Consider the following 13,281-nt stretch of genomic DNA (forward strand, 5'->3'; position numbering starts at 1 on the left):
AGCATAAACGAAAACTGTTAAATATGCATTCGCGTACCAAACTACCTTGTCAAAAACCTTTAAGCCAATAAACACGAAAATAAATGTCCCTCTCTCAGGTGGCCAGAAAGTGGGTGCTCATTTAAAGTTAAATTTAGATCGAAAAGTGATCACCCACTTTTCGAAAAAAAAATTTCTTCAGATCATGAAAACTATTTTGGTACTCCTTGGGCATTGAGTTCCATGGCGACCCGCAGAATTATTTAATGGTCGTTCCCTTAGTACCCCCCTAGTAAAGGCTAACGCATGCGCACGTAACATTTTTTATTTATTTACTTACGTGGTGGAGTTTCTATACTGATAGGTTTTTTAAAATTTTTTCACTGGATAGATTGAACAGTAACCAGATTATGAAAAAAAAATTGAAAAAAAAAAATTCATTTCAACATTTGAAAGGGGTACTCACTTTTTAGTTACCACATTCTGGTAAATCGGTCACTCACTTTTTTTTTTTCTAAATACGGAAGTGTCTTTGGGAGATATAAAATGGTCGCATGTTGACGAAGCAATGTATCGGGAGGCGTACGGGATGAAAAATTATTGGTAAATTTTTAGATTAGGTCCACCTCCTCAATTTTCTTTTAAATGACGACTTGAAATGGTTTTCGACTATGCTGAATACGAAAATCGCATTGAAATTTTGCAGAAATAAGTAGTTATCAAGATATAAAAAGTTGTATTATGCATTGTAATCTTTGGCGGCCATCTTTTTTACGTGTATGTATTTGTTTATGGTGCGTGTGCACGTAAAAAGATGGCCGCCGAAGAATACAATGCATAATACAACTATTTATTTCCGCAAAATTTCAATGCGATTTGCGTGTTCAGCATACTCGGAAACCTATAAATGTCGTCATTGAAAGGAAAATTGTGGAGGTGGACATAATCTAAAAAATACCAAATTATTAAACATTTCTCCAGCATGTTAGTGAAATTTATAATACTTTAAAAAAAATTTAAAAAAACAAACAAAAGTTTTGAAAAAATAAAAACTCACCTTTCATAAAAACAATTTAAAAAAAAACACCCACAAACTTACTTTTAACTAAATAAGTAAAAAAAAAAAAATTTTTAAACTCGAAACTTTATTTGCATATAAACAATAAAAAAAGTCATGTTCAATTTATTATTTTTTTTTCTTTGAGAAACAAATATATTTCTGACTTACAAATTCGGTAGAGGCTCATATTATTTTTACTTTCTATGGTTTTGATATACCGCGTTTTTATTGCTTACAAGATGGGTGACTGATTTATCAGAACGTTGTAACTAAAAAGTGAGCACCACTTTCAAATGTCGAAATAATGATTTCTTTTTAATGTTTTTTTTAATAATCTGTTTAATTAGTGTCCAATCAATAATAATCCAGTGAAAAAAATTTCAAAAACCTATAAGTATAGAAATTAAGCATGGGAGTGATGGTTGTACAACTACACCACTTACGTCGCCTTTCGCACTTTTACAAACATTATTTACGTTAACTCTTTTCATAAATAATTTTTAAAAACAAGTAACTAAAGCATTTATTGATAATTTGTCACGTGTACAAACATTTATTTATTTACGTAGGCTTAACTCTTTTCATGAATAAGAAAAATTTTACTCTTTAAGAATAATAAAAGGAAGAAGTTACAGAACATTTATAAAAGGAAAAAATAATTTCTCACGTACTTACTTCTTTTCATGAAGGCCAGAGGAATAGTTGGCCGAAAAGTCGTGAAACAACAACTAATAAAGATGAGAATAATAGTCCACAATAAATAAAAATGGTGCTAATGCAGAGAGCGATCCGCGCTATTTTTTAAAATCATATTTTCACGTTTAATTAAAGTTTTACGATATGTTTTTTTTTATTCAATTGTAAGGTTAAAGTACAAAATGGGTACAAAACATCCTCCCCTCCCCATGTTAAGAATGAATTTTTAAATAATAACATTATTTCAGCACCGATCACTCTCTGCATGAGTATCATAAAAATTAATACAAATAATACTTATCTCAATAAGTGAAAAGCTAATTTCTACCGGAAATAAAATGGCGATAATCTCGCATTTACGAAAAATATTTTTTATTTAATTTAATATTTTTATAATTCGCAATGTTAAATTATTTTAGTAACATGCAAACATTCCTTGACTTTAAAAATAGAATTTCTGAAAATTTCAATTAAATTGGTAACGTAGAAATATGGTTTTATTCGCTTATAACGAACCAAGAATTACATTTTTATATATGGAGATTTAGGAATCTGAAAAAAGAGAAATCTGAAAAAGATATTTGTTTGATTTATTTCGCAATGTATTGGCCTCTCGACAAATGTATGGTCAAATAAGGCCAATTTTTTTTATTTGCGGCCAAATAGATTTGGAGAAATGTATTTTTTAAAAAAAGTGTTGAATTGAAGAATCTGAAAAAAAGAGAAGTCTGAAAAAATATTGGCTTGATTGATTTCTCAATTTATTTATCTGTCGAGATATGTATGCTCAATTAAGACTTTTTTTCCATATGGTTAAGCAATTTTCCTTGCTTACAAATAGATTTGTAGAAATATTTTCTTTTTTTTTTTTTGCTTATTTTCAATTGAGGAATCTGAAAATCTTTTCTTTGCTTCAAAATAGATTTGGAGCATTTTTTTTATTTGTTATATTTTTCTTCTTTTTTTTTGCTTGTTGGTAATTGAGCTGTATGGTCAATTAAGGCCAATTTAGCTTTCTATGCAGTAGAGGAAGATATATGTTTGGGTTAGATATAGAACAGTTGAGGTAACAGTTCACAATAATAACATGGGAAGAGATGGGGGAGGATTTGAGAGAACCTGACCAGAAATAGGTTAGTTCAGAAGTTCATTTTTAAAAGCCGTCCACTGTATGTTAACACGTAAAATGAACTTTAAGATGATGATGATGATGATGATGATGATGATGATGATGATGATGATGATGATGATGATGATGATGATGATCGTGGTAGTATCTACTAAAGATAATATTTCTTTGTATAATATGAAAAATCGCACGATGGGATGTTTTTAATTTTAGATGTTTAGTGAGATAAGGGATCGCAACATGATTGCATTTTTGTCGCCATTCAATAAATTCCCTTATTAGCATGCTCTACCATTTTTTATTCAATTTATTTTTAACATCTTCTAAAGTGTTGTCGCAGTTTGAGGTGAGTAATATATCGTCAACCCAAAAAATCAAAATCAACAATTTATTACCTACATTTTTGGCATACATGCACGCATCTAAGGGACATTGCTTGAATTCCTATTCTATTAAATAATTATGGAGTGTTAGATTTCAATTGTGAGCACTTTGTCTTAGTCCATATAACGATTTATCCAGTTTCTACATGCAATTTTTATTTTTAATTTTAAATCTCTCTAGAGGGTAAATATAGATTTCGCAGTCAATCGGAGCATTTAAATAATAATTTTTTTTACATCCATTTGATATATTTTTAAATTGTATTGAGCGGCAAGTTGTAATAAAATTCTAATTGTCGTCAAATTTATCATTGGTGAAAATGTTGCAAAATATTCCACTCCAGTAATTTGTGAAAAACCTTTTGCAACAAATATTGCTTTAAAAGTTTCACTGGCAGAAGCTGTAAAGAAATTATATTTTTATCTGTTGGTTTTGCCACTATTTCGTATGTGTTATTTTCAGATAAAGCTTTCAATTCGGATATCATAGCTTGTTTCCATTCTTGGTGATTTTCTGAATTAATCGCCTCATTATAACTTTCCGGTGCGCTTTTCAACGAGTAACAGTAATCCACTACATAGCCTTGTATCTTTTCAATTTGTGAGGTGGTGGACAACTGATTAATTTATTAGTGTCTCAAAGATTTTAGTGAAGAGAGGGAGGAAATTGATAGGGTAATAATTGAGAGGGTGGTCCTTTCAATAAAATTCTTGTGCACTGATACTATAGAGGCCATCTTCTAGCTATTAGGGAAGCAAGATTCAGCAAGGCATTTGTTGTAGAGTTTGGAAAGTACGGGACTAGTTCAGTTGAGATTTCTTAATTAGTATAGCAGGAATGAGATCATGCTCATACGCCTTGGAGGTATTTAAGTTTTTTGTGATATCGAGACATGAGAAAGGGAGATTTTCAGATCATCAATTGTTGCTTCCATCCACATAAGGAAATTTGGGAAGGAGTTGTTTGTTTGCTCTAAGGTGGAGTTGTAGCTTCACCTTCTCGATTGCCGTGCATGCAACCTTCAGATTGTTGTAGTGGGAGAATTGCTTATTGCTCTTTATTCGCTACACTATTATAAATTTTGCAGAAATCACAAGTTTCTATCTTCTATGGCTCAATGCGTTCCTTGGTTATTCCTGCATGTCTTCTTTTGGCTGTGGCTGTTTCTCTCTTACAATCATTTCTAGCATCTATAAATTTTTGCCTATTTGTATTTGACTTATGACCTATGAACTGGTGGAGATCATGCTGTCTGTGCAATAGCTGCACAATTTGTAGTGAACTATTAGGGTGAGTGGGGCTTGCTATAATACTTCGGTGTGGGAACATGTGCTTCAATGCCTGCTTTGTGCCATTCAGTTGTCTCATTGGCACACTGTTTGGCAGGAAGAGAGAAGATATTGGTCCATGAGGCATCTCTGATATGTTCTCTGATGGCTTCTCAAAAAGCCGTTTTGTAGTACATTGTCTTGAGCAATGGCTCCTCACCTTGGAGTTGAGATTTAAGTGTGATGTCTACTGATATCACTAGAGGTCTGCATTTCCAAGTAGACTACAGGTATTAGTCACACAATCCTAGAGTACTGTGGTAAGAAATAGGTCTAGAAGTGAAGCATGCTGGTGTTCACAGTCTGAGAGGCAGGTTGAGATCATGACTGTCTGTATGAGGGAATGGGCTATAGAGAAACTGAATGGTGGGTCGATAAAATTGTCACCATAGAAAGGCGACATGATTCCATTTCGGATTTCTTCTTTTTTGTTGTTGCAAACCATCTACTAGTTAGCCAGTTGTGTACAAATCCCAAGAGTGTATCATATCTGAAAGTGACACAATGTTCAACAGGCAAGATCAGAGATGCGCCGCTGTACAACTCATGCTCTCTACCGTCCAAGTTATTACAACAGGACCATTACCAGCACCCTCAAAATGCATCACTGAATTGCCATGAATAGCAGAGATGTGCTCAGGATTATGGTTTTTGATGTGAAGAGGGCCACACCATGCCACCTTACATCTTCGAACTCGGCTTAAAAGTCAACACCAAAGTGTACCTAGATTTGCTGAAGAGTGTGGTGATCCCCTGGTGCAATCAGGTGTAGCAGCAGGACTCGGCACCAGCCCACAAGTCAAGAGACCTAGGCTTGGCTTCAGAAGGAGTGCTACAACTTTGTACCCTTCTCTCACTGCCCACTTCTCCCTCCTGAACCCGCTGGACTACTTCTTTTGGTCATATATCGAGAATATCACCAACATGGTCTCCCACAACACCAAAGCCAGCCTGATTGCCGCCATCTGCGGAGCTCCCGTCGGCACTTGTGGAAAAGACATGCTCCCAGTTCCGAACCTGTATCAAAGCGTTCATTTAGGCTGAATGCCAGTACATTGAATAGATATCAGCTCTACTAAATAATTAAATTACCTGAATTGATTTTTTTAATAAAAGTTTTAAAATAAAGCTGTAGTGTTATTTTCTTTAGGGAGACACTATTATTATTCTACCCTGTACAAGAACAGCGTCCAGCTGTATCTGTGCAACCTGAGAAACCAAGTGATTTTTTTTATGGTGGACATTAAAGTCACCAAACGCATGTATTTGGACGTTACTATCCAAGGAGAGTGCTACATTTATACTATACATGATCAATTAGGGTACAATCCTGGATTGAAAGAGAATGGTAGAGAAAATATAATAACTAACGTAGTGATGAAAAGCTAGTCGAAAACATAAAGTCCTGAACATCTAGACGTTGCTCTCTAGTTAAAAGGAGGATGCTTTGAATATAGACTCCAAATCCGTGCTCATATCTATCCAAGTCTTTACGACAGTGAGAGAGATATCCTGTCATGTTAAAGTAGTTAGAGGGGATTAAGGAGTGTAGGTTTGTTTCGCTTAATGCTAAGATATTCGGGAAGTTTACTAAGAGGTAAGACTCTATATCATCTTTCCTGGATATTTTTTAATGCGAGCCTCAAGGGAGGAGTCGAATTGGTTTTTCTGGGGTGGTTGTCTGGTATATATATATATATATATATATATATATATATATATATTACTATAATAATTAAATACCTACAGACACTAGTGTTTCATCCTTTCAGGAATCTTCAGTGCAGGGTGTCACGATTAACACCAGTCAAACGATTCGAACCTGGCAACACGAACCATCTGGCTCGATTAGCAGAGACCGTATCCATTCGGCTACCATTTACCGCATGAAATAACGTTGAATTTAAACATTTTAATTTTAGATGTTCTTTACGTCAGTCAGACTGTGATCTAATCGTTATACGATGATTTATGCATAAGAGCTAAATTGACCGACTTTAATTCAACTGAAAGTGCTCAACGATAAGAAAGAGTTTCTTAAAGGGGCTGTCATAATTATTTTTTTACTATAATAATTAAAATATATAATGAAAAAAATACATATACATAGATTTCTATGAGTCATTCTGTTTAGAGTAGTAGTAGGGAAAATACATATCAACCAGTAGTAGTAATAGTAGGATAAGGAAGAGGAGGCGTAGTAGTAGTAGTAGTAGTAGTAGTAGTAGTAAGAGGAGGTGTAGTAGTAGCTGTAAAGAGGAGAAGTAATAGTAGTAGCAAGAAGAGGAGGCAGAGTAGTAGTAGCAGTAGTAGTAGTAGTAGGAGGAGGAGGAGGAGGAGGAGGAGGAGGAGGATATTGCCCAAGCAAACAAGCAAACAACCAAGAACGACAGAGTTTTAGTATTATATATATATATATATATATATATATATATATATATATATATATTTATTTATTTTCTGGGTCTTTTTAAGGGGTCAAAATTGAAAAAATCTTTAAACATTTTGTACATTCATCTTAGTTTATTTAAATTTTTTTATTTTTAATCACTTTATATGCGTATCACGTTCGTAGAGTGGTAACGTCACCAACTTTGAATACTACAGTTTCGGTTTCGATTTTAACTGATAGCATCTAAATACATTTCTTTTTACTTTGAAATCACGACTCTATAATAATATATACAAAATCTGGAAAAATCAAAATATCATATTTAAGTGTATTTTACAAAGCCTAGTTCTCCCCCACCCCGCTAGTTCATCTGTAAATGGAGCAATTGGATAATATGATAAATATTATCCTTAATTTTTAAGAAGTGCTTCCAACTCTTTTTCATAATACTAGGGGAAAATAATCATAGATCATATTTAGATGTCCCTCGTATGTGCCTAGCAGCTGTGTTCCAAAATTGATAATTATCGGTCAATTAGTTTTGGTTTGAATTTTATTCAAACAAATATAAAACATTTACTGCTGAAATTTTACCGTGGCTTTATTTAAGATCGCATTCAGTTGTATTCCAACGTTATTATTTGGGAAGGAGGCTTTGTTAACTAATCTGTATTTTCATATGTTATGGGACTTATACAGAAGTCAGACCGTGATATGCTTTTAGATAGAATATTCAGATTAAATCGAGTTCTTACAGCATAATTTGTTTATTAAAATGTTAGATGTAAGTACAGATTAATTAGAAAACTCCTTTACCCTTACCATGAGTATCTACGCGCGCGCGTGTGTTTACACATAGGTTATGCAGGGCATAGGCCATAATCGGGGATATTACGAATAATTTAAAAATAGACTAACAGCTAGCATCCAACTCAAACATAAATTACTAAAAAATAAAAATATATTTAAAAAAAACGACACAATAAAATTGTGTAAGAAAGAAAAAAAGAAGAAAAAACAGAAATGAGTTAATAATAATAAGAAGAATAAGAAGAATAAGAAGAAGAAGAAGAAGAAGAAGAAGAAGAAGAAGAAATGTTATTGCATTGTCAGACGCATGCTCAACCGATAAAACACACACAAACACATTCATGCACAAATTATAATAAGAACCATTAGTGAAGGGAAGTACATGCAATGAGAGAGAGGGGGAGAAGAGTAACCCCTTTACACACAGTGTGGACTCCGTACAATAATAGCGAACAGCAGTCCGACAGCTACAAAGCAACTATTAGAGTGATTTGTATCATATGTACACACACACACACACACACACACACACACACACACACACACACACACACACACACACACACACACGCACGCACACACACATGACTGTAATGACTTATGCATTAAATGAACTTTACGCTGGGGGAAATAATGTCTCTTAGTGACGCCAATATTTTAATTTTAAAAACCGTTCGTTTAGAAAGGGAAGAATTGGATTCCATAATATGAGAATTTTCAGAGCTCAGCCAATGAGAATATATGAACTTTGGTGAGGGGGTCTTTATTATTTATGGATTGGAAATTGAAAAGATTATGTTAGGTTTACGTATGTATGAGCCAGTTATGGTCGGTATAATCAGAATCTGTGGAACATGTAGAACTCGTCCCGATGACAACTGGTAGCAGTGGTAGGACTAAATATTTAGAGAGAAAAATAAGGACTCTTTCCTCTATAGACGTTGCGATTGTGATGGTGTTGCTCGTAGGATACAATGTAGTATTTTATTATTATAACTGAATGTATCTAAAAAAAAAGTGTTTTGAAAGCTACATAAGATAGTGACTATTAGCCTAGATGTATTGAATTTGTATGTTGCATCTGTTGCTGCAAATCTACAATACTTTTGTCCAGAGGGAAATTTCTGTGACTACTTTATTTATATAGAGATTTCCTATACACATACTTGACGAAATCGTGAATACGTATGACTGACATTTTTAAAAATCTGTAGAAAGTTGATAATTATGAATGAAAGTTTATTTACTCTTTTTCATTAACAACAAGGCATATTGTGCTGGAAAGTAAGGGGCTACTATTTGGGATTGTCCAACGGGCCATTTTGGAAAGTTGAACATTGAGATATTTGTTCAGGTTACATATAAACTTTCACAGGTTAGTACAGTTAGGGAAAAATGGAGCAGGGAGGAAATTCTAAAGTCTGGCAGTCTAAGGGAAAATCGATTAGAATAAAAGGTTTTCTTGCATCTAGAGACATCAATAGAGAAGGGTGGGAATTTGCTGTTTGTCAGGATAGTCGGGAGTATGTACATCGATGGGGCACAAGTGGTGTAAGTTCATCAGAACACATTTCATTAAAGTGCTCATAAAACAGGGTCAGGGATGCAACATTGTGGTGATGGGACAGAGTTTGGAGCTTGGTTGGTAGTGTGAAATCTATAAAATTTGAGATTTTATTTTAAATTCTGTCTATGACTAAGCTAAAGGACAAGTAGGAGATGCACCAGCCCAAATGTGACAACAGTATTCCATGCATGGGCAAATTGTGGTTTTGTAAAATATACTCTCTGTTGTAATTTTCTAGCACGGTAAAGGGAGCCCACCTTCTTTACTCTCCAATAAAGTATTATTTGTCATAGCAATCGGTGGGTGAAAAGATTTTTTGTAGTTGTTGAAAGAAAGAAGCTTATTACGTACCTGTTTTTTTAGGCGCCAATGGCGTACAAGATGGTTTAACGTCTGCTATGGTATGGCAGACAACCAAAAGAAAGAAAACAATTCGCTGCAAGTGACCCATTGCATCTGATAAAGAAACAAATACGCGAAATAAAGCTCAAATATTGGTTTAATGTTCATTATATCACAACAAAAAAAAACATTTAAGCATAGATAATTAAACGTACAATAATACATTTTGTAGACAACATTTTCAAAGCGAAACGATTTCACTTGTTCTCCATCATTAGATTTGAAAATGATTCAAAATAACCAAATTGCAATCGTTTTTAACCTGGAAATAAATTTCAGGTGGGGAGGGGGGTTGCAGCACAGATTATCACCCACAAACTGGATCAAAGGCCATAAAAGTACAGTGCGAAGTACAAATCCCTGCTAAAAGATCATGTTAGGTTTTCTCTTTGCTAGTGTTTGTATTCAATGTTCTTATGTTAGTATTAACTGTTTAGAATAAATAAGAATCCTGCATTAATTAAAATATAATATTTATGCGTATTTTACGACCGGGCAGCGCCTAGCAGCTTGCTGGTATAACATAAAGCGATCCAGTTTTTTTTTTTTTTTTTTTTTTAATTCAACGACATCTTATGGAGTCATGTTTTTTCTGCTGAACTTAACATAATCAGCTTTTGCTATGTATATCGTATTTTCCTGCTTATACACACTGATATTCGAACACGCGTGCTTATCCGATATTAACGGATTATTTGCCAACACACAAAATTCTTTTGATGATGTTTCACCCCAGACACATATTTGAGATTCTTACACTTTGAACTATTTTCCTTATTTTCAAGAATCTTACTACACGGATCTTATTTGGAAAACTCTATAAAGTTTGGACTTTTTTCTTATTTGTTTCTGCTTTTACCTTTTTCCTTCACCTCTCATTATATGTACTTTCGTTTTTCTTATTTATATCTACCTCTCCCCCTACTATATGTTTTCTCTACTCCCATTTCGTAGTCTCCATTCTCTTTTTACTCGTCTTACTAATAAATGCTTATAGATTTTTCCTACTGATATATTCTTATATATATTTGATATCGTTTTCATTCATAAACTAAATGTTCTTAAGCCTATTTTTGCTTTTGTATAATACTAGCTTTTCTCTTCTTCTGGTGAGAAGCATTTAGCTCCGAAATGTCATCGCCTAAAAAGTTATTTTTCTCTTTTTCGTTTTTTCCTTACTTACTGATATAATATAAAGTTTTATGTAAATTTTATTTCTCATATATATATATATATATATATATATATATATATATATATATATATATATATATATATAATTATAAAACTCAAATGACCTTATAACGATGTATGTAACCCACTTTCCGGTTTACGACATCCGATTGCGCATGCGCGCATGACCTGCGCACTGAAATATTAACGTTATTATTTCGAAATCATTATTTAACATGGGAAGAGTGGGGCTTAAAATAAATTAAACGTAATACAGAAGTGAACGAAGTAAAAAAAAAAGCATACAGTATTAACAATTGTTTATTTGGATAATTTAAACGTGAAAAAACAAACAAACAAAAGAACGATTGGGACGCTGAAATATTAACGTTATTATTTCGAAATTATTATTTAACATGGGAAGAGTGGGGTTTAAAATAACTTAAACGTAATACAGAAATGAACAATGTAAAAAAAAGCAGATATATCAAAATTTAAATTTAACTATAAGTATTATGGTATCTTTTCAATGCACATTTACCTATAAGTATGGCCAACCGCTTATAATTCAGTAACTGTAATTTTTTTTCAAAAATAATCAATTATAATAAACAGAACGACTTACAGAAATCTATCTATATTCTTTTTTCATTCTAATATATTTTCATAGAAATGTTTCTGTTATGTACACAAAAAAAAATTATTTTCTTTACGTCACAAGCGTCACGCTCATACATAAATTCCATAGCTAATATAACGTACTGACCCAACGGGCCACGGGCAGTCTAATATATATATATATATATATATATATATATATATATATATATATATATATATATATATATATATATATATATATATATATGTATATATATATATATATAAAAGATAGAAAATGAAAATAAACAAGTGTAAAGTTCCATACTTTACAAGTTTAATAACTTCAAGTAGTACAAAAATATAAAAAATATAGAAAAATATAGAAAAATTCTTTAAACTTAGTTTTTTCATCAAAGAAAAAATCCATTCATTTAGAAGATAAAAACAATTATTTAACACTTAAATTTTTGATTTTCATTATTAATTTTAAAAAAGGATATTAATCACTTATGAAATCTGAAAATAAAATTAGAATATATTTGAATATTTGTGAAAAATAGTTGCAATAATGAATCCCCAGATATACGATAAAATGTCAAGGTGTTTCATTGACTGGAGTATTAAATTATAAATTTCTTAAACATAATAAATTAGAATTTAAAAAAAAAAATGAGTGCCACAAAATTCAATATCTGTGAAGATATTCTTCCTTGGAGATGTTATATGATTATATGCCTGATGCGATTTATACAAAGTGAGAAAAAAAGAAAAAAAAAGAAAAAAACAATGAGATTGAAAGTTGGAAACCGCTAAAATTTTAGACATTAGAAGGAAAGAGAAAGTCGCCGTTAAGAGGTGTCTTGAAAAGTATGTCGTAAAATGTAAAAGGAACGTAGCGCAATGATTTATAAATTGATCAGTTAAATATTTTTGTTTGGTAATAATATTAATTTTATATGTAAGTAGTTATTATAGTGATCATGTCATACATAATGTAAGGTAGTCGTTAATCTTCTTCAACCGTGATAACATTCGGACCCAGCACATTGTGTCTGAGAGGAAACAAACAACAGGAAAAAATTCGATTCAACTTTTTCAGTTGAAATGAAATGCATTTATTCATGGTTTTTCCAAAATAACGCATTGCTCCATGCTTTAAAATTCTCTTAGCTTATGTCGTCTGCCATGTAGTTAAAAGTCTCTCGCGATCACAGGCCAAACGTTCATCTTTCCTGGCGCATAATTTATTCTCTGGTTCTCCCCACATGGTGCATATATTTCTTTTTCTTTGTCTCCTCTTCTTCCACTGTTATGTCATGTTGTGTACCGGCTCGTTCATTTGCATATGTGTAATGCGGCTGCTACTGCTGCTACCAGCACTAGTGGCTCTTTTACAATATGAAATTATGGTATGTAATTTTCATTTACATTAGGGACTGATAATAATCATATTAAACAGCAAATTATCTGAAGTAATATCTAAGGATATTCCAACGAGTATTATTTGTAATCTAAATAGAAATTGACAGCACTCCTTTTCACTGACGCCATAATTTATTGCAATTTCAATATGTTCTCTCAGCTGCCAAACACTCGATTCTTTGTCCTCCAAAATCCTTCTTTTTTAACACATCTACACCTCTCATATACAAATCATTGTGCTTATATTTTTAAATCACACACCCATGACCTTGAAATTATGTTACATCATATAGTCCCATATCCAGATCAGCACATTTTTAGCGTTTCATACCTGGC

General features: G+C 32.6%; 1 protein-coding gene across 1 annotated transcript in view; it reads right to left on the bottom strand.

Moving 5' to 3' along the window:
- LOC145302445 (uncharacterized) overlaps nt 1–13,281 on the bottom strand; it is a 92,582-nt gene that overhangs the window by 71,124 nt on the left and 8,177 nt on the right. The window contains exon 2 of the mRNA XM_080144656.1: nt 9,697–9,801. Coding sequence (XP_080000782.1) covers nt 9,697–9,796 — 100 coding nt within the window. The 5' untranslated portion in view covers nt 9,797–9,801. The remainder of the gene's footprint in view (nt 1–9,696; nt 9,802–13,281) is intronic.

This window comes from Euprymna scolopes, chromosome 2 (assembly GCF_053919585.1).
Source record: "Euprymna scolopes isolate OS-2025 chromosome 2, ASM5391958v1, whole genome shotgun sequence".
NCBI lineage: Eukaryota > Metazoa > Mollusca > Cephalopoda > Sepiida > Sepiolidae > Euprymna > Euprymna scolopes.